Source organism: Meles meles, chromosome 18, assembly GCF_922984935.1.
Source record: "Meles meles chromosome 18, mMelMel3.1 paternal haplotype, whole genome shotgun sequence".
NCBI classification, from domain to species: Eukaryota; Metazoa; Chordata; class Mammalia; order Carnivora; family Mustelidae; genus Meles; species Meles meles.
This window is the reverse complement of record NC_060083.1, coordinates 21,396,848-21,416,873: the sequence shown is the minus strand read 5'-3', so window position 1 is coordinate 21,416,873 and position 20,026 is coordinate 21,396,848. Positions and strand designations below refer to the sequence as shown.

Here is a 20,026-nt window from a genome sequence, read left to right as displayed (position 1 = left end):
TCACAGACTGCGAGTCCAGCTCCTGGCTTTAAGTGGGTGAGACACAGACCGAGGGAAGGCGCTGGGGTCCCCCCCTTGAGGCAGCCCAGCTCAGAGAAGAGTCAGAGCAGGGGGACGGCCAGGAACCCTGGAGCCAGCTGGATAGTCCTTTACCTTGATGATCTCCTGAGCAATCTGTCTGGTCTTGTTGATGTCCAGAGACGTCTTGGGGTCCCTCACAAATGAGTGCAACGTCCGCCCCTTGCAGAAGCTGTCAAGAGTGGTGGGGTCAGGCTGAGGGGTGGGGCCAGTGCAGCCGAATCCCAGCCTTCGGGGAGCCTGAGAGCAGCCGTGGAGAGAGCTGTGACCCCAGCCTCCGGAAGGCTCTCTCTGTCCCCTCGACCGTGGGCACTGGAATCCTCGTTCTCCACCAAGCCCCTGACACCCATTCCTTCTTGGGCCTGGCCTGAGTGTGCAAAATCACACACACGTGTACCCCGTTCCCTGTGGCTCTGGGCCTGTGCACCCCAGAACAGGAAACCCAGCTCAGCAAGGCTCCTGGAAACCCAGAGCAACCCAGCCTTGGAGGATTCGAGGCAGAAACGTGTCCCTCAAACTCGGGGAAGAACCTGATCTTTTAGGACTATAAGCAGGCAACATTGGGGCTCTCCGTAATGATTCTCATGATCATTTTTACTGTTCTCTGATCACAGAGATTTCATTACAGTAAAACCCTGTGTAGGAGGGGGGTGGTATCACGGGGGTCAGAGCGATTCCTGGACAATGGGTTCAAGTTTTGGGGCCACTCCTTGCCTGGGGTGGGCAAAGACCCAGAAAGAATGCATGGCTCATTCCCCTGTTCCCAGAAGTTCACAAAGGCATCTCATGAAGATGCAAGTTTTAGGCAACCTCTCCAAAGAGATAGGATCCTTGGAGCCTCAGCGACTTTGAGAACCGGCTGAGGGGGTCTGGGATATTGGCTGATGGTTCCTTGTCTGCACTTGAATCCTCTCAGCATATCCTAAAATGTGAATTTTGGGGGTAATGAACATTTTGCTATTTATTCTCTTTAAGCAGACTCAGGTTCTCACAGCCCTGGGTGGGTGAAGAGAGAACGGACAGATGCATGGACGGACAGAGCTGGGGTCTGGGACCCTGGGTGCTGCTGGTGTAAGCTAAAGCATCACGTTGTTGTGCTTTGGGCTGGCATTCTGTCCCCTGGGTTACGTGGGCGGTACCACCCTACTCAGAAATTCTAGTGGGTCTGCTTTATGTCTCTGATAAACAGGCAAATGCGAATTCATTTTTACTTAGTAAATATAGTCTGTTTGAGAGGAGAAAAAAGGTTCTTACAAACCACAGGGTCCAGCCACTGGGAATGTCGTCAGAATATTAATGAGGGGGCTCTTGGCAGAGGGAAGCAAGTGATTTCTACTGTCTTCTTGAAACCTCCACGTTTACTCCAAAATACCTTTACTAGCCTCTTACTTCTGTTCCTGACTGTAAAAGTAAACACCCAGCAACAACTTTTTGAAAGCCACGGGCCAAAACGCTTCAGCCTCACACTCTGGGTGCTGGGGGGGATGAACAGTCACACACCCAAGGTGCAGGGTGGGGGAGGGAGGACAGGTGGGCACTTTCTGCGGTAAAACAGATAGCTTAGGTCAGAACATCACACACGTATACTCTTGCCTGGCACGTGCCCTCCCAGAAGGTCACAGACACAGGGAACCAAATACGTTCATTACGGCAAAGTGCCCAGCCCAAGAGGACCGGTAAATAAACTGGGGGTGACCAGTGATCAGCCAGAGAGAGAACCCAGACCCAGGCCGCTCTCAGTGATTCGTGCTGGTAGCCTGAAAGCAGCCATGGGGGGGCGGTATTTACAGCGCAGGAATGGAGAGATGCCACGACTAGGGCTGAAACCATGCCGGCTCCACAGTTAGGAGCACACCGCTGGGGTCGCCAACATGCCAGGAACGCTGGGTGAGCGGTAAAGACTGAGACTGGCCTCAGACCTGCGCTCAGCCTGGGCAAAGCAGCTGCGAGCCCAGAGGACCCGTGCCGTTCTTATAAAGGAGTAGTTTAAAAAACGTGAGTATACACAAACCCTTTTAGTTTAACAACAGGCATGATAATGGGGCCGGCAATGCGGCCTGCGGGGTGGGGCGGAAGTGGGGGGCTCGGTTACCTGGTGATGATGGCCAGGTGGGGCGGGTTCATGCAGGCCCCCATGAAGAGCACGACGTTCTCGTGCCGGGTCTGCCGGTAGTTCATCACCTCCTTCTTGAACAGCTTCAGGTGGTCCTGGTTGTGGCCGTCCATCTCCAGCAGGCGGATGGCCACCTCGCCGTGCCAGCGGCCGCGGTGCACCCGGCCCCAGCGGCCCTGCCCGATGGGCTCGCCCAGCTCCACCTGCTCAAAGGGGATGTCCCACTCCTGCAGGTACACGCTCGTCTGGCTGGCCTTGCGAGAGATCGGGCCCCGCCAGGGCCGGCGGGAGCTGGGCAAGTCGTCCACCTCATCCTCGTCATCCTCTGCCTCTGACTTGCCGGCCTCCGGCTCCTCAGCCTAGGAGGAGGGGGAAGGCATACGGATGGGTGGCGGACCTGGGCTCGGCCGACTCCCCCTCCCCAGAGGCCCAGGAGAGACTCATGGGGGCAGAAGGCCCGGGTTCTCGTCGCACTTCTGCACTGGCCTGCTGTGGACAGTGGCCAGGTCACTTGGCACCACAGGGTGTTGATGTGGTCACTCACAAAATATGGGGCCCGGCTCAGGTGGGCCCCGCGGCCCGTCTTTCTGAGAGGGCTCCAAGGCCTACCGGGGACACCATCTCATCGCTAGGAAGGAGCGTTAACAAACCCCAGCACAGACGAATTTAACCCATTTATCCTTTCTGGGCATTCCTTTGTTTAAACCGAGTGTCTGACTGTCCTCCAGGCAGGAGTAAGTCAGTCAGTCTAAGCCACTCTGCGTGGCTGGGGTTAAGACAGCGGTTCTTGGGCCCGGCTAAGCACTTGGGGGCTCTGGCCCCACCCCAGATGGATGGAACCAGAGCCTCTCATGCTAGGCCCCCGGGCCTCAGGCTAGGGTTGGGAACCCTGAGACCTGAGAGCTTACTTTAGCTTCAAAGATTAAAAAAAAACAAAAAACAAAAAGAAGCCTGCTTCATTGTTCCTCATCATTCTTCCCCACTATGCACATGCCTCAGTGGGTTCCTGAGGTGGTGGCACCCACGGACTCCCTACACCCCTGGGAGTGCTGAGACGAGGCGGGGAGGAGAGAGAAGGCAGGGTCTCCGGGCTGCGTGTCACCCTCACTCACCTCCGCTTCGTGATCCTCCAACACATCCGCTTTGGGCTGGTTGTCAAGCCTAAGAGTCAAACAGTTTGTCAGGGAGACCCTGAGGGCAGGCCACTCTGCTCTTGGCTGGGCAGGGGACTCCCGTGAGAGGTCTGACAGGGCTCCTGGGCCCGCGTCCACACTGTGACCCACCTGCCTGTGGGAAAGCAGTCTGGATGCCGCAGAAACAGACAGGAGGCCAAAGACCAAACCCCATTTCCCTTCTTTGGCCTCGGCCTTCTTCAGACCAACCTGAGGGTGGTGGGGGATGAGGGGAGGGCAGGAACCACCAAGGCCCTTTCAAATCTGATGCCCGGTGCATGGGGTTCTGAACACACACACACACACGGGACCTGAACTTCACCTTGAGAACAGGCTGTCACCTCCTAGCTGTGTGACTTCATATAATTTCTTAACTTCTCTGTGGGGGCTTTCGCCTTTAAGGACGCCACCTACTTCGATACTTGCCTTCACCAGACGGGACTGTGTGAGGAGATGGGAGTCAAGGGCTCAGCAGAGCCGGACATTGGGAATGGGGCTCCCTAAACAGGAGCTGTTTGTGGTAGGCATCTCTAACTCTGAGTGGTCTTTGCCCACCTCTCCTGGGTCATGAGACTGCCCCAGATTTGAAAATAGCCCTCCCCACACGGACTGCATACGCTGGAGGCTAATAAAACCCGCTGGCCGAGTTCACTGGTCCAGGGAGTGAATGAGCCCACGGAGAACCCCGGCCGGCTGGCCCAGCATCCAGAGTAGGCCGTCAGACACGCAAAGGTGGGGTGGGAGGTGGCCAGGGGTGTGGGTCTAGCTTTAACAAATCCCCACAGAAGAGAAAGAGGACACAGCATTGGGAGGCCTACCGGGTGCTGTCCGCCGCATCAGGGGATGGGACTGCCTGTGGAAACGCCGAAATGTCTGGAGGAAACAAAAAGCCAATGCAAGACCGGAGACCCCATTCCCCCACCCCTTCCCCAGAAGGACACAGCGCAGGAGAAGCTGGTCCACCCAGCGGAGTGGCTCCTCCCCCAGCGGCCAGCCCCTCATGAGGCCACATCTGTGCTCACCAGGCCATTGCCACTCCTCAAACGGGACACGGAGGCCACCTTCACAGCACTTGATTTTGCCCACAGGACTCGGTGCTGGGAAGGGACTCCAGGTGAGTGAAGAGACTGAGATTCTCCAGTGAACCCCATCCCCCTGTGGCCAAACTGTCCCCTAGGAGCCAGTGGTAAGACCAAACTGGGTATTATGAACTGGACGTGGGGGGTCTGCTTAGAGGGGGCAGCTGGTTGCAAGGGCCCTTGAGAGCAGCGTGGCCCAGGGCGGGGTTCGCAGGGGGCTCAGTAGCGACACCTGGTGCCTGGCTCAGAGGCTGACCCTGCTGGTGGGAGCCAGAGGCCCCACCCCCTTGGCTTCCGGGTTTGGGTGGCTGGTGGAGCAGCTCTCAGGGGAGAGGAAGAAATGCACAGTCCACACCTCCCAGGGCCCCAAAACTGGGCAGGTGGGTCTGACCCCAAGCCCCAGGCTTTCCTAGTTTTAGCACTGAAAGGCTCACATCCGGGGAACACCAAACAGAAGGGGAACCAAACCCCTCCCTCCCTCCTCTTTTGTAGGTGGAAGGGGCTCAAGCTATCAGTGGCCTCCCCCTGCCCTCTAGGACAAAGAGACCCCTAATTCAGCCACCAACCACCCCCTCAAGCTCTAAGGCTTTATCTAAGGCCACCCCTGAAGATCATCTGGATCTCAACATCTTGGGACCTCACAAGGCTTGGAGAATCTGATAGAGGCTGTGGGCTTTTTATCCAGGAAATGTACACGCACACTGTTCCTGTGGAGATCCTGGGCCCTGCAGCCTCTGCCAAGACCCCTGCCCCATCCCCAGATACCACTGCATTGTGTCCACAGACACCGGGGGGTATCCTGACCTTTCTACCTATCCAACACAGCTCAAATATTTCCGCAGAAGACAAACACATGCACGGGGGTGGCAGTGGGGAGAACCAACACTCCAAGTCTCTGAGGCCTTGTGTGCTTTTCCTTAAACATTAGTAGCATCTTTTGCATTCTGCTCCAAAATATGTCCGTGTTTAACAGAGTTTAATTCCCTCTCCTCCCTGCTGACATATCTTCAGAGGAAGATGTACCCTTCTGGAAGGAAAGCCATGTTTTTGGAGGACTCCCCTGTACGCTGTCCTAGAGCTGGTAACCAGAGATGCTCTTAGAGGGGCACCACAATAAAAATGGGTATGACACCACAGAGGCAGCTCAGAGAGCCTCCTTGGGGCCCCAGGCCCCTGACCCCTGCCAGCCTGGCCCCATGCCTGGCCAAAGCCATTCAGAGAGTCCTATAAGATCTCCACATCACTCCCCTAATGGAGCTGAGTTGGGGAACAGGAAATCCTAGACTAACCTAAATACTGTGACTTCAAGACAGTCTGTTTAACCCAGGAGAAAAACAATTAGCTACAGTCTTTGTCTAAACACACCGAGACTTCATTTGGCTAAATTAAGAATTAAGGTTGCTGATTAAGTACACGAACGCTTGTCATCCTTGGCTGCAGAAATAAGTCCTAACCACATAAACTCCTTGGGGGCAGGAATATAGCCAAATGCAAAGGCAGTGCACGTAGTGGGTGTGCAAAACAATTTTTGTGGAAGGGAATCAATGAGATTGAAAGTTAAAGCTGCATTTCATCCCATCACCAGCAGATGGCGCTAGGCATCAAGGTTCAGGAAAGTGAAACCTGCAGACTTTATTCTAAACTGGCTTCCCCTTCTAAGACAGCTTCTGTAAGTAGCTTCCTTGTCAGGATGTAAGGGAAGACATCCTAATAGATGCTCATTAGGCATCGGCAGAAAGGTCTCTCCCTTTACTCTGCAAACTGGATTTCTGCCACCTCCCCAGCTGTGTGACCCTGGGTAAGTTGCCTGTAGTCTCTGGGCAAGAGGTTGAACAGGACAGATGCCATGGTCCCTCCCGGTAGATCACTAGCCCTGTGAAGGGCCCACTCTCAAGGTGACCCACCCTGCTCCCTTTCCCAGCTGCCATACACCAGCTTTCAAATAGGTTATGTGAGACTCAGGCACTTAGAGGTGCCCTGGGAGAGAGTACCCAGGTGGGCTGGACAGAGGGCTCACGGCATGGGGCAGTTAGTGGGACCATGCAGAGGACTCACCTGGAAAGATAAACTGTTGTCTATGATGAATGAAGTAGGCAGCTTTAAACAGAAGAGGAGGTGAGTCACACACACAGAACAGCAAATGCAGGGGCTTGGCGAGGGGGGCTGGTTATAGGGTGGGGCTGAGCAGGGTGATCCATGCAGGAAGGAGAAAGGGAACTGGAAGGAAGCGGGTGCTGGCAGGAACCCCCAGGAGGGAAGGGGCTGGCCCTGGAGGACTTGCCCATTCCATTCGCCTCCCAGGCTCGTTTCTCTGTGAAGTGTGCGTGAGCCCAGAAGGGCGAAACACAAGTGAGGAAATTGTGCTTGTGAAAGCCGACCGGGCCTTGTGCAGAGAAGCACCCCCCGCCCTTCGGCCCCACATTCACCTCCAGAGGTGCTGAGGCCTTAGCGACCCGACCTCATCATCCAAAACAGACCAAAAAAACCCACCTCTCTTCAGGGGGCCAGAAGGGGATGTGCTGGGGGTCTGGATTCAGACACAGTTGTCATAGGGTAAAACCAGGGGTACAGACAGCCTTTCCCCAGGTTTATTCTTCGTGATAAACAGAAATGCTCCCCCACAGTACAGAGTAGGTGCACAGTAGGATCATTCCTTCTCCAGGTTCACAAGGCTGGGCCCCAGGCACAGCCATGATCAGCGAGATCACAGATGGTGGCCAGAGTGAGGGCTCTGGGCACAGGACAATGAGGGCCCAGCCCACGGATGTCAGGGAAAGCTGAGAGGCTCTGGCTGACATCACAAAATGGACCTTTTCTGTGGCTGTTGTTTTTCAAACAAGGCCTTCCTTTTAGAAAAATCCCAACTAGAAGTTCAGCAAAAGACCCAGTTTCAGAAATTAATGACAGAGCAAAATGCGAAGAGGGAGGTTACTCCAATGGGCCCCAGCTCTGCTGTGGGGAGGGGATGGGTGTGCTCGGGACGGTGCAGGAGAGCCCCAGACAGGTGCATGTTAAGGCGAAGGGACAGGTGAAAGAGAAGACTCCTACAAAATCTCAGTCTCGCAGCAACCCCAAAAGAAATCCCTGGAACCCTGGTAAAATGGGTCTGGAGAGGCTGCCTGGCCTCCTGCTGGGCACATGCGGCCCCAGCTGAGGGTCGTCCGGTACAGGAAAAGCTGTGGCTCTGTCCTCTGGGGCCTGGAGCCCCAAGGGCCGGTGACAGGTGGGGCCTGACCTGTCCGGGCCCAGAGTAAACCAGAGGGTCCCAGTGGCTGTGCCTGTCTCCTGGCCGCCAGCCAAAATACCCGGAGGCTGAGACCAGCTACAAGGAGCTGCCAGGGAAGCCAAGGCCTGGGCTCATCCTGAAATAGGCAAGGGGGCCTTGTTCTGCACCTTGGAGAGGTGGGACACCCCCGGCCTGGCTGAGAGACGGGGGACCCTGGTCCTACCGAGCATGCTGAGACTCTGTGTCCTCATCTGCACAGTGGGAATAACCTAATCCCAACTTCACGGGGTCTCCTGTTTTATGGGAACAAAAGCCCCCCCTTAAGCAGCTTATTCAGATCAGCTGAGCAGGTAAGCAGTCAAGCCCAAGTCCTTCTCCCAGGCCTTCGGGGCCTGCCCCAGCTCCCTGTGCTACTGGCCATGCTTCCCAAGTGCTCAGAAGCCCTGAGTGAATGATGCCCATGACAAGCCACCCCATACATGGGATGGCAGTATGGGGATTATGTCAAGAATCAAGGCTTTATGTCAGACAGAGTTGGCTTTGACCCTGGCTCTGTCCCTTCCATGTTATACAGCTCGGGACAAGGCACTCCCCTTGAACCTCAGTGTCCCCATCTGTAAAAGGGGTGTGATAATGTCGTCTACCGCAGAGCTCTCATCAGGTATAAACACGGTACTGTACTTGGGCTTGGCACAGCACTGGGCCACCAGCAAAGGCTCTTACTGGCCGCAGGGTTTGACCTTGAGCCTGTTGGAGCGTGCTGAGAAGGGGCATCCCACCCTATCCTGAAGGCACACAGAAGCCCTGAGGTCTGGTACCTGGGAAGTTGAACCTGCTGTCCCGTTGGCCCGGAGAGGGGTTGGGGGGCGTGGTGGCACTGGATGGATTGGATGATGTCGGGAAGGGTGCCGGTGACGAGGGCGTGGAGGACGTGGTGGAGGATGGGTTGCTGCTGGAGTCCAAGTGGTTCATGGCCGGGGGGTGCTCCTGTGGGACCAGAGACACCAGAAGTGGGCAGGTACTGTCAAGGCTCCGCCCAGCCTGTCCCTCCCATACCCCAGTGCTTAGACCCCTCACCTCCCTGCCTGAAAACGAGGAAGTCCGCCCCAGGCATGTTGACCATTTTATCGCCTAATATTCAAGGGGAGGATGGCACAGAAAGACCCTCACCTCAGTGCCCATCCCCTAAGGACTCCTGCTCAGCCTTCTTTAGCTCAAACATACTTTCCTCCCAGAAGCCCTTCTCGAGCCCAGCAGCGACCATGCTCTTCCTCCTTCTCCCCCTATAGCTAGCACTTTTCCTCAGGGCACTTGAACCTCAGTTGGTCAAGTGCAGCTAGCTTGGGCAGTTTTCTGAAGAACGTCCCCCACCTCCCATTGTGTGTCCTGCAAGGGCAGGGACCATGCGTGCTCATCGCACACCCCATGCCTGGCTCTCGGCTGAGCACACAGCAGGGTTTTTTAATGAATTCAGGCTCTGACAAGTGTTTAGTGTGTGGTATACAGTGGTGTCTAATAAATGCTCCCTCCACTCTTTTGCAGACCTACTGGCTAGGACTGCCCAGGGGTTAGGGCCTTGAGAGAGGGCTATGGGGAAACTCTGGCCCTGCCCCATTTCCCAGACTCAAACTCCCATCCCTCAGGGCACGGCTGGACTTCCTTGGTCAAGAAAGTTGGGGCCAGGGGCACCTTGCTGGCTTAGTAGAGCATGTGACTCCTGATCTCAGGGTTGCGAGTTCAAGTCCCACACTGGGTATAGAGATTACTTAAAAATAAAATCTTTAAAACAAAAAGTTGGGCCCAAATCAGGTTAAATGCTGAGTTCTACAGGCTTCTTTTCTGCAGGCCCTAAAGGCTCTGAGCCTTTAGGAGGGGACCCCGGAACCCACCAAAGCTACAGAGTGGCCACAGGCCGGTGGGGAGGGAGCTGGGTCCCCTGAGACCTTTCTCTCCCTGCTCACCCTGCAGTGACCCCGCATCTCATCCCCGCTCCTGGGGCTCAGGCCAGCCCGGACAGGGGGAGTAGCTACTGAGGGAGGTTGAATCCTCCCTCCTCCACTCAGCACCCTTGTGAATTGGTTCAAATCAGCCCACCTTTCTGAGTCTCAGTGGGTCTGGACAAAATGGGGCTATTGGCAGTTGCCTCACGCTCTATGCTCAATACCATGTCTAATACCAATACGTCCTCGCTGCCCACTGTGTGCTGGACTCCAACACAGACACCGGGGACCAGGCAAGACCACGACGGAGCAAGAGAGTGAGGCCGCACCCTCCAGAGCAGCCCCCCGCTGGAGAAACAGGCCCTCAGCATCACGCAGCCGGGCCTCCAGAAGCACCGGGAACGGCGTGGTGCAGCCAGAGACCCCGGTCCTCAGTCCGCCTCCTGGCAAGGCCTCCCGGAGGAGTGAGCATGTAAATGCTGAGAAAGGTGTTTCAGGCAGAGGGAATGGTAGGCACCAAGGCCCTGAGGTAGCAGTGGGCAGAGGCGCTATGAGCAAGGGCAGCTGGAGAAGAGGCTGGAGAGACAGGCCAGCCCTTGAGATGACTGGGCCAAACGCATGGCCCTCGGTGCAGCGCCTGGAACTTGGTGAGAACTCCATGACCGTTAGCTCGTGCTGTGAGCATGACCATAAATCAGGGTGAGGGAAAGATGACAGCTGGTCAGTGCCCTCGGGGAGGTAAAAGAAGGCACCATCCATAACTGTGTCTGGTCAGGGCCGGCCAGGTGCGTGTAGGACGGGCCTCTTGGAGGAGGAGGGGTCCCGAGTGGGTTCCGAAGAACTGACCAGGGCTGAGCAACAGGGTGCGGGGTGGGGGGGGGAGGACGGTGAAAATGGGGGCGCATCTGTTGTTGCCTGATAAGAACACAGTGCTGGCTGGGTGGGAGTGGCAGATGGGGTGTGCCCAGCATCCCTGCCGAGGAAGCGTGTCTCTATCTGTGACAGGCTGGACAAAACGCTGGTCCTGACAAGCACGTTCAAGAACGTCCCTTCGTCAGCCCTCCGACACCCTGTCAACAAAGCCTGATTATCCCCACTTTACACACCAGGGAGCTGAGGCTCAGAGAGGAAAAGGAACTCACCCAAGGTCACAGAGGCAAGAAAGGGGACTAGTTGGGATGGGAGCTCAGCTGTGGTCCTCCACCTCTCCACCCCACCTCTCTTCCTGGTGGGAACGCCACCATCAGGGGCGGAGAGAGGCAGAGAGAGGACACGGGCAGGCCCATAAGCGCGGACAGCTCTGAAGGCCTCCCCTGTCGGGCAGTAAGATGCGCAGCAGCCCTCCAGGCTGCACTTTCTGGGTCCCTGGTGTTAACAAGCCGGGCCGCTTGCCTCTCTCTTCTCCCTGCCCCAACCTCTACCCAGCCTGGCTCACGCCACAGAGAAGCCAGCAGCATGCCCCTCCGTAGTGAGGTGAGTAGTGAGTGCCAAGCCCTGGTCTGGGGCTGGGGGGAGGCCACTGGCTGTACGGTCACCAGAGGCTGCCATCCGAGGCCACCACGAGCACAGGCACCTTGCAGACCCCACCACACACCCCTGTGCCTGGGGCTGCAACAGGCCTCTTAGACTCTCCTTTCAAAAATCCATGTGGTGGCAGAGGACCCCTGCTCTGGGCCTGCCTCTCCTCACGGGGGACCCTGTGAGTTCTTGCTTGGGTCCTCACCTAAAACGGAGCTCATAGCAATACGTGATTTTTAGAACTATTGTGAGGGTCAAAAGGGTCAATGGGAAAGGTTCCCGACTCAGAGTAAGTGCTCAGGAAACATCCGGCTGCACTGGGGAAGGAGGTCACGGGCACATTAACTATGACTTGGACAAAAATGTAAAGTCTACAAAAATGACAGGACCCCCGAGGGCCACCCTCTCTGGCCGTGGGCTGCATGTCCCACTTCCCTGCTGACCGCCACATGGCAGGAGGAGCCCCAGGGCAGGTGTGGGGGGGGCTTCTCCCGGCACAAGCAGCAGACGGGCAGGCGGCCGCCTGGGTACCTTCTTTGTCAGTGCTTTGGGGAGGGTTCCGAAGTGGGGCTCAGCTGCTCTGTCCACCGGGTTGTTGATGTCCGAGGGGACAGATTCCGTCCTCCGAAGCCTAGGTTCTGTTTCAAAGGAAAAGGGGGAACCATTAGCAGGCAGCAGATCAAGCTACAGAGAGGTCCACCCGGCCCCGGAGAGCAGAGAAGAGCGAACACTCACGTGGGAGGAAGGATATTCTACAGGCAGGGGCTTCCTTTGTACACTTGTTATGACACTTCAATCTGGGAAAGAAGGCGGCAGGGTCAGTGCACAGAGGCCACTGGGGTCTCCCGAGGCACACGTGGGGCGCTCTGGGCACCACCCGCAGCTCCGGGCAGCACTCACTCGCGATTGCCTCCATCTCCACGCATTCCTCAACAAACATTAGCCCCAAAGTCTGGAATACTCCACACTGATCGTCTTAGCAGCTGCCGTCTATTGAGCAGGACATGTTCCCGTGGCTGTCTGCCTAACTTCACAGCAAAGCAGTTTTAATGGTACCCGTTTTATCTCGCTGGGGATCACACGTCTATTTCTCTTCTCTAAAGAAAAGGACACCCTCCACTCACATTCAGAAAACTAGAGACAAAACCCTGAACTTACAAGAAAGATGAATCAGAAGGAGAGCGTCTATGACCAAGAGATCCCAGGGGTACAAGGAGCGGCCCTTCCCGCTGTATTCCAACACGGGACACATGGTCTGAGGGTCAGCACGAACCCAAATGGAAAGACCTGGGCCCTCCGTTTGGTCCTATCTGCTGCACCCTGTCTTGAGGTCCTTGACAATCACATGGGTTGGCACTGGGACCTACCACTCCCATACTACGATCGTCGGAGAGCATGGGGCTCAGGGCTCATTCTATGCTCTCCATGTGAAATGCACTGCTCGAAAGGGAACAGGAGGTCCCCAGTTAAAAACCAGGAGCCACAACAGATCTAGACTGGTGGAAAGCTCTGGCCTCTCTCTGGTGGTCAGGGGAACTGTCAGGAAAACACAATTTATCCAACAAACACGCACAAGACTGTCACCTCTGGCCTGGTGGGAGCCTAAATGCTTTTCCTACACACACTAACTCAGAATCTGGCAGCCTCCTAGACAAAGGACCTGGAATCACCTGCCCAATTGTGAAAATGAGGCCCAGGAAAGAGCAAGCAGCTTGCCCCAGGTCACAAAGCAATGGAGGGGCAGCAATCGGGAGCAGAAACTCCAGGTCCACCCTCTGTGAGCAACAGGATGCTCTGCCCCAACACTGTTCCCTTCCTCATCCTTCTGCCACACCAGAAAGCACCATGGCACGAAACAAGAAAGCTGCGTTTGTAGAGAAGCGACATTCTCCCTGAACTCTCCTCTTCTGTGAACACCAAGAGCCATCTCTGTTTTCACCTCTGCCTGACCCTTCTCCCCATCTCTGTGCTAACATATGAGGCTAAACTTCAGAACTCTGTATAGTTTCCAGAATGGTCCTCCCATTCCTCTGGGACTCTGTACAAGGTACAACACCTAGAACGCCCTTTCTTCCTTGGTCTCCCTGGTAAACTTCTACTCATCCCTCAAAGTCCACCTCAAATTTCCCCTTCTTCAGGGAGTGCCTGGCTCGACGATGCTTCCTTCGTCTCCCTAGAGAGGGCTGTGCGTACCATGGCATGCCAAATGGGATTATAAATAGTAGCTTCAAGAACTCTCAAAGGGGTTCCCATGAACTCTGACTTGACCTAAGGCCAAGGTGAATCACGCAGTAGGACTCCTACTGAACTATACACATTTGGTATTCACTCGCCTCTCCCGTCCCTTCCACCCCTCCATGCGTCACCTGCAATGCTTGCATTTCACTCCAAACATCATGCTCTTCTGGCACACGTGGCAGACCTGGGACAGCCAAGATTTGGTGGAGAACCTGTGGGAGGTGGACACAGGAAAATGCTCATGTGGCTGGGAGACCAGAGCCTGGACAGGGGAGGGTCCCTGGGAAACTGGGGAACTAGGTCCCATCCCAGAGCTACTGGTGCCCTCTCCCAGGTCAGGGGAGGGACACCCAGGCCCACTGCCTGCCCCCAGGCATTCCGAGTTCCCAGCCACAATGTCATCCTTGCCAAAATCCCCAAGTCAGTGTGGTCACGGATGCCAGCCCTCTAGCAGCCGCCATCGAGATTACAAGTGCGCATGCCGACCGAGTCCCGTCGTAGGAATCGATCCAAGGGGCACTCCCATGGGTGGCAAATGAGGTACAGACAAGGTTACCCCCTGCCGTGTGTCTGCAGCAGCAAAAGACTGAGAACAGCCCATGGTATTGAGATGTGCCAGCGGCTGATGATGCAAAGTACCATCCAACTACACCACTGGACACCGTGAGGCCAGAAAATAAAATAAGAAGGCTCATTCTGGGGGCGCCTGGGTGGCTCAGTGGTTTAAGCCGCTGCCTTCAGCTCAGGTTATGATCTCAGGGTCCTGGGATCGAGCCCCGCATCGGGCTCTCTGCTCCGCGGGGAGCCTGCTTCCCTCTCACTCTCTCTGCCTGCCTCTCTGTCTACTTGTGATCTCTCTCTGTCAAATAAATAAATAAAATCTTTAAAAAAAAAAAAAAAGAAGGCTCATTTTGTGCAAATACGGGACAATCTCCAAGTTACGTTATCAGGGGGAAAAGTACAACAAGACTCCTTTTATATGAAGTTCAAATACAGGAAAAAGTAACAAATGAGGACAGAAGTGAACAGGATCCCCTGGGTGGTAGTGCTATGCTCCCAGAGGGCCCGAAGATCCATGTTTTGGAGGGCTGGAATGTTCTGGAGCTTCATCTGGGTGGAACACATGGGTGTATCCACATGTGAAAATGCACTTGTGCCCTCAGCTCTAAGTAATGATGCCTCCATCTTTACAAGAAAAGAAGCAAAGGATAGAACAGTGTGTATAATATATACCCGTATTTCCCTGGACAGAAATATCTCAAGAAACTGCCAAGATCTGCCTATAGGGGGACCCAGAGGGCTGGGGCAGCAGCAGGAGGGGACCACAGACACCCTCTGTACCTCCTGCATTCTGAACATCTTTCAATCCAAACTAAATCAAAATTTTTTTAAAAATTAAAAAAAAAAACCCACAAAAGATAGATTGGAAGGAAGGACAGGGGTTGAGTGGGTGTGTCCAGCAGAGAAAGTCTAAGGCAGTCCACAGGGTGGGGAGGCCGAAGGGCAGAAAGAACTCACATTTTTTGGGAGGAACAGATCTTTGAAAGCAGAATCTATCATAGTAACAACAGAACAAATAGCAACAGTATTTGAGGAAGGGTTTGTAATGCATCCATGAGCATGAGCTCACTTGATGCTTACAAGCCCCCGAGAGTTAGGCAGGTCCGAGATTCTTAGTACACAGGCAAGGGAACCAGAGAGGTTAGGTGACTTTCCCGAGGTCACACAGCTGGGATGCTGCATAGGGGGTCCGGACCCCAGGTCCCTGAACTCAGAGCTGCACAGCTTCTTGGGGAGACCACTGGGGCAAAGCACAGGGAAAGAGCATGGGCTTTGGGGTCAGACCGCTCCACTGTGAACCCTACCAGTTCCTCCTGGCTGTGGGATGCCTCTACAAAAAAGGCCCACACGCTCCTCTCACAGAGACCTGTGAGCTCACGTGTGCGAATGTGTAGTGCACATGAGCGCTGTCTCTATCCGCCCGTTACAGGTGCTTCCAGGGACTAGGACACAGGCACCCATGTCACCAGCGTGCCTTGTAAGGAGCCCTAATCCTGTCTCTCGGCGATCCACAGCACTCTCTGGGCTTTCATCTCCTCGTGCCAATGGTGGGGATAAGGGGAGCAGTGCTGAGGTGTCTGAGACAACCCCCCCCTCTTGGAAATCTTGAAAACAGGACAAAACAGAAGTCAGGTCTGGGCCTTGAGAAGGGCCAGCCAGGGGTGTGGGGTGTGGGGTAAAAGCATTCCCAGACCAGGGAAGGACCATGATTAGACTAAAACGCCAGGCCTTCCTGTTGACTGAGAGAGAGAGAGAGAGAGAGAGAGAGGCCTGGAACCTGGGTTTAAAAAACCCAGCAGGTGTGACTGTGAGCCCAGGACCTGGGTGGGGCAAGGCAGGGCAGCCTGGCAACACTGGACAAGAGGGGTGCTGCTGCCCTGCTTGGGGGGCAGCCTCTGGACCTCGCTGCTGCAGGGGGAAGGGAGCAGTGGTCTGGGGAGCGCACAGGGGCGGCTGCCACGGCCCCCCAGCCTCTGTGAAACTGGATGTACCTGAGACAGAACAGTGGCTGGCCCATCCTGGTGTCCCTCACACACTGGATCTGGGGCTGGAGTCTGTGCTTACACAACAACACACCCCAGGGCCCGGCAGGTGAAGCTCGGCTGTGCGGCACCCCTTTTCATCCTCTGCACTGGACTGGGAGGAAGTCTCATGTGCAGGGGGAAAATGGAGTCTCCGAGACTAGGATTCCTGTCTGCCGCCAGGCAAACCCAGGCTTCCGGTCCTGTGCCCAGCAGCCCTCTTGCAGGGTGCTAGGATCGCCCTAGGACGATCCCACTGGGGGTGCTGCCTACGGAGGGAGGCCCTTGGACCTTCCCGTGAGGGTCCGTCCCCACAGTGGTGCCACAGCCTCTCTTCCACGAGACTCCGGGGGACGGGGATCAGCCCTGACCAGGCTGCCGAGGGGCCTGGGTGCTGGCCAGAGGACTCAACCACTATCTTCCCAGCAGCGTGACCTCAGGCAAATTCCTCAAGTCCTCAGAGCCCCAGCTGGATCTCCACCTCTGGGTGAGAATTCCAGGCCAGCCTCCCAGGCTCCCTGCAGCTGCAGCTCACGGCTCAGGGGGAGACCAAAGGCCCCCGCAAGTCAAGTCGCAAAGCTCCAGACAATGGTGCCCTGTTGTGTTCCCAATGGCCTCCAGCAGGGACGGCCAGGACACAGGCGTGCCGAGGCGCCATTCTGCGGGCTGTCCAGCATGACAGACCTGCTGTTTGTGGTTCACACCAGCCTCACAGGTGCTGAGGCCCCACCTTGGGGCTGGTCCATGTCATGGGCCCGTGTCAGCCCATGCCAACACGCACCAGCCACCAGAGTCCCCAGAAGCTGCTGGAAATACAGACTGCCAAGCCGAGAACTTTAAGGATGGGCCACAGCAGTCATGGGCCCAGGTGGTCTCCCGCGGGACCTGCAGGAAGCTCCTAGCTCCTTTTCCCCAAGATTTCGATGGTGTTTCTCCTGAGACCCGTGTTTTCCCTCAGCAGACGGAGGGGCAGGGAGGGTCCAGCAAGCCCACACAGTCACTGGTGATGGGCAGGGGCTCCAGGGGGCTGCAGGGCTGCGTTCACAGAGGTGATGGACAGATCGGAGACAAACAGCTCTGAGAACAGGGATCAGGACAGACGGTCCCCCCGCAATGAAGAGCGACCCCTCAGTGCAGGCCCCCTCCCCATCCCAGCCTCGCTGGACCTACCTGTGCGTCACCGACAGCCCGATATCCCTTCGTACCATCTGTGGGGATCCGTGTGGGAGATCTGCAGGGAAAGAGACCAGGTTGGGCAGGCTGAGGAGGCCTTCTAGGCCTTCTAGGTCCCAGAGCACAGGCTGTGTGGGGGACAGGACCTACTGATCAGTAGATAAAGGTGTCCCTGAACAGGGACAGGCCAGGTAGACCAACGGGGCAGCCTAGTTACCCTCATGCCTCACCTTGCTTCTCCTGGTAACGTCACTGTCTGGTCTCCGCACATGGTATGGAGACTGTCCCCATGTGGCTCCTAGCTGCCAGGGGAGGCAGCCTGGAGAGGCAGGAGGCAAAGCAATGGTGAGGACAGAAGTCCCCACCAATGTCCCCCTCCTGTACTCCCGCGCGGATGCATCCACAGGTCACAGGTTTGCAAGGGGTTAATGCGGGTCTCTTGTTCAGTGGGTCAGAGATCTCTGGCCCTTGGCAGCAGAGGGTTTGAGGCTGGTTAGCCCATCCCATACCTTTACAGCCTCAAGCACCTTGAGAACTTTGCTCTGAGCACCTCCAGTGCCAGGTCTCACCAGGCAGAGAGCAAGGTCAAGGTAAAGCTTTCCCACACCCCTATCTGGGCCCATCCCACTGGCTTCCGGAGGGGTCTCACTCATGCCACGAGCTTTGGGGAAAGCATCCTGTCTGTCTTCCTGGAGGGCACCCTAGGCTCTCCCTTCCCTAATCCTGGGTTCCCAATAAAAACAGCACCCTCCAGGGTGCCCGGGTGGCTCAGTGGGTTAAGCCTCTGCCTTTGGCTCGGGTCATGATCCCAGGGTCCTGGGATCGAGCCCCATATCAGGCTCTCTGCTCAGCACGGAGCCTGCTTCCCTCTCTCTCTCTCTGCCTGCTGCTCTGCCTACTTGTGATCTCTCTCCCGAATAAATAAATAAAATCTTTTAAAAAAAGACAAAACAGCACCCTCAGTGTTCAGGCCTTACAGGTCAGGAAGGGGAAGAGTGGTTGGGGGCAACCCCTCCATCTACCAGCAGCCCCCATGTCCCACTGCCTCCTGTCCCGGCCTCCCCACCCTCCTCGGTCCTGCTTCTGCCCTGACTCAGCACTGCCTAGCTCCCCCTGGAGGAGGGGTTCTCAACTGAATTCTGATGGACTTCAGGGGTTCTGAGAAATCCTCTGGATTGCTAAGTTTTGTGGGCTTTTCCCTGGAAGGAGGGTTTAAACTTTTATCCAGTTACCGAAAGGAACCATAACCCAGAAAAATCAGGAACTTGGTGCCTGAGGGATCTGTGGCTGTCTCGGAGTCAGCAACAACCCCATCCCCCACTCTGCACCTGTCCCCATATGCTGGCCAGGCATACACTCGGAGCTCATTAAGTGCTGGTTCACTTAATGCCAAGGACCCTACCTGAGCACATAGTGAAGGGCCAGCTGGGGGTGCTGACCCCTTCTCCCCCACCAAGGGGAGTCTGATCAGGACCAAAGTGCCCCCCACTACTCAGTGATGATTCAGAAACCCACCAGCACACCACCCTAGCTCTCTCTGGCACATCTGACCTGGGGCTGACCTGTCCCAGTTCCCTCCTGGGACTTACGTCACTGTGAGCAGCCAAAGCCAGCAAAGCACATGGGTCCAGAAGGGCTCAGGCTGCCAGTCTAAGAGAATCGGACTATGGAAGAATGAGATTTCAACTGTATATACCACCTACGGTTGACCTATAATGTCTGCAGTGGCTGTACGATCGGGGAAGGGAAATAACACATGGGCCAGACATCAAGTACCCTGGATCTAGAGGAAATCCTCACTCTGAAGACCTCGTCTTGCCACTAAGCAAGCAGTCCCACTGCTGCGGTCCCCACTGTTACAGGGAGGTGGACAGGACGAGTTGTCCTAGGGATATAGGTGCTGGATTCTCCCCCAAGGCTCTGAGGAGGGCCCTGAGGTTTGTGCCTGTGCCCTGGAGAAGGGGCCGTACAGCTTCTCTCCTTGCTTACCCTATGCCCCCATGGGGGGCCAGCAGCCAACTTCATTTCGGCAGAGCTCCGGACTCCTATCCTGTCCCCACCTCCCCCCACCCCCCATCCACAGCTCTGTCACTGGGCTTAGCCAGCTCAGGATAGGACAAAAATAAATGGCTCTTTCGCTCAGGCCCAAACCAGACGTCTCTGTATTTCCACAGAGACAACCCAAAGTAGACCCCAGAGCCATGGTCTTTGCCCTCTGCTCTGACTCAAGAGAGAAAAGATCCACAGTGCAACCCAGTGCAAGACCTGCGTCCGGCCCGGAGGTGGACGGGTGGAGAAAGGTACCCCCCCCCAATCTCTTGGGGCTTCGTGTAGAGTCAAGCCACGTTCCTGTCTCCGGGCTGCCTCTCTCCTGAGAAGAGGGGTCCCAAGACATCAGCTAATATCCACCTACACCAAACCGATGGCCGTGTGCCTCCGTGTGACTGCAAAAGCCCAGCACACAAGGCTCCCTGCCAGAGGTCACCTGTGGCGATGACCAGGGACAGAGAGGGCCTGAGTGGGAATTGTCCACGGCCCACGACGTTCTCCAGGCCCCTGGTTCACAGACAGAGGCTCCTGGCTGGGCGGAGGCCACCTGTCCTAGAGCTATTTCCTGAGGCGATCCCCAGCACCTCCGCTTCTAGACGGTGGAAAGGCTGGAGTGGGCTGAGGGTCAAGGAAATCCACCCCTGACGGGGACGGCGACATAAACACAATTCCCAGGTGGCAGGGGGATGAAAATGAATCACTCTTACCAAACCTGCAGGAGACAAAAAAGAGAGAAAGTGGCATGACATCACTATGCTGTCTCAGCATGTTCCCCAGAACCTTCCCCCTTGGGAGGGAGCAGGCAACATGCTCAGGTAAGGGCTTCAAGCCCCTAGTGCATGGGGCCGGCCGGCTGTG

General features: G+C 56.1%; 1 protein-coding gene across 7 annotated transcripts in view; it reads right to left on the bottom strand.

The window, feature by feature from the left end:
• Positions 1-20,026, bottom strand: part of KSR1 (kinase suppressor of ras 1) — a 155,119-nt gene that overhangs the window by 18,414 nt on the left and 116,679 nt on the right. For 6 of the 7 annotated variants that reach the window (XM_045986491.1, XM_045986485.1, XM_045986487.1 and 3 more), the window contains 11 exons: positions 19,876-19,880; positions 17,117-17,177; positions 13,493-13,576; positions 11,862-11,923; positions 11,658-11,764; positions 8,487-8,655; positions 6,498-6,539; positions 4,182-4,236; positions 3,304-3,352; positions 2,171-2,550; positions 154-250 (listed from right to left, as the gene is read on the bottom strand). In XM_045986491.1, coding sequence (XP_045842447.1) covers positions 154-250; positions 2,171-2,550; positions 3,304-3,352; positions 4,182-4,236; positions 6,498-6,539; positions 8,487-8,655; positions 11,658-11,764; positions 11,862-11,923; positions 13,493-13,576; positions 17,117-17,177; positions 19,876-19,880 — 1,111 coding nt within the window. The remainder of the gene's footprint in view (positions 1-153; positions 251-2,170; positions 2,551-3,303; positions 3,353-4,181; positions 4,237-6,497; positions 6,540-8,486; positions 8,656-11,657; positions 11,765-11,861; positions 11,924-13,492; positions 13,577-17,116; positions 17,178-19,875; positions 19,881-20,026) is intronic. The other variant, XM_045986486.1, reaches the window with a different exon arrangement.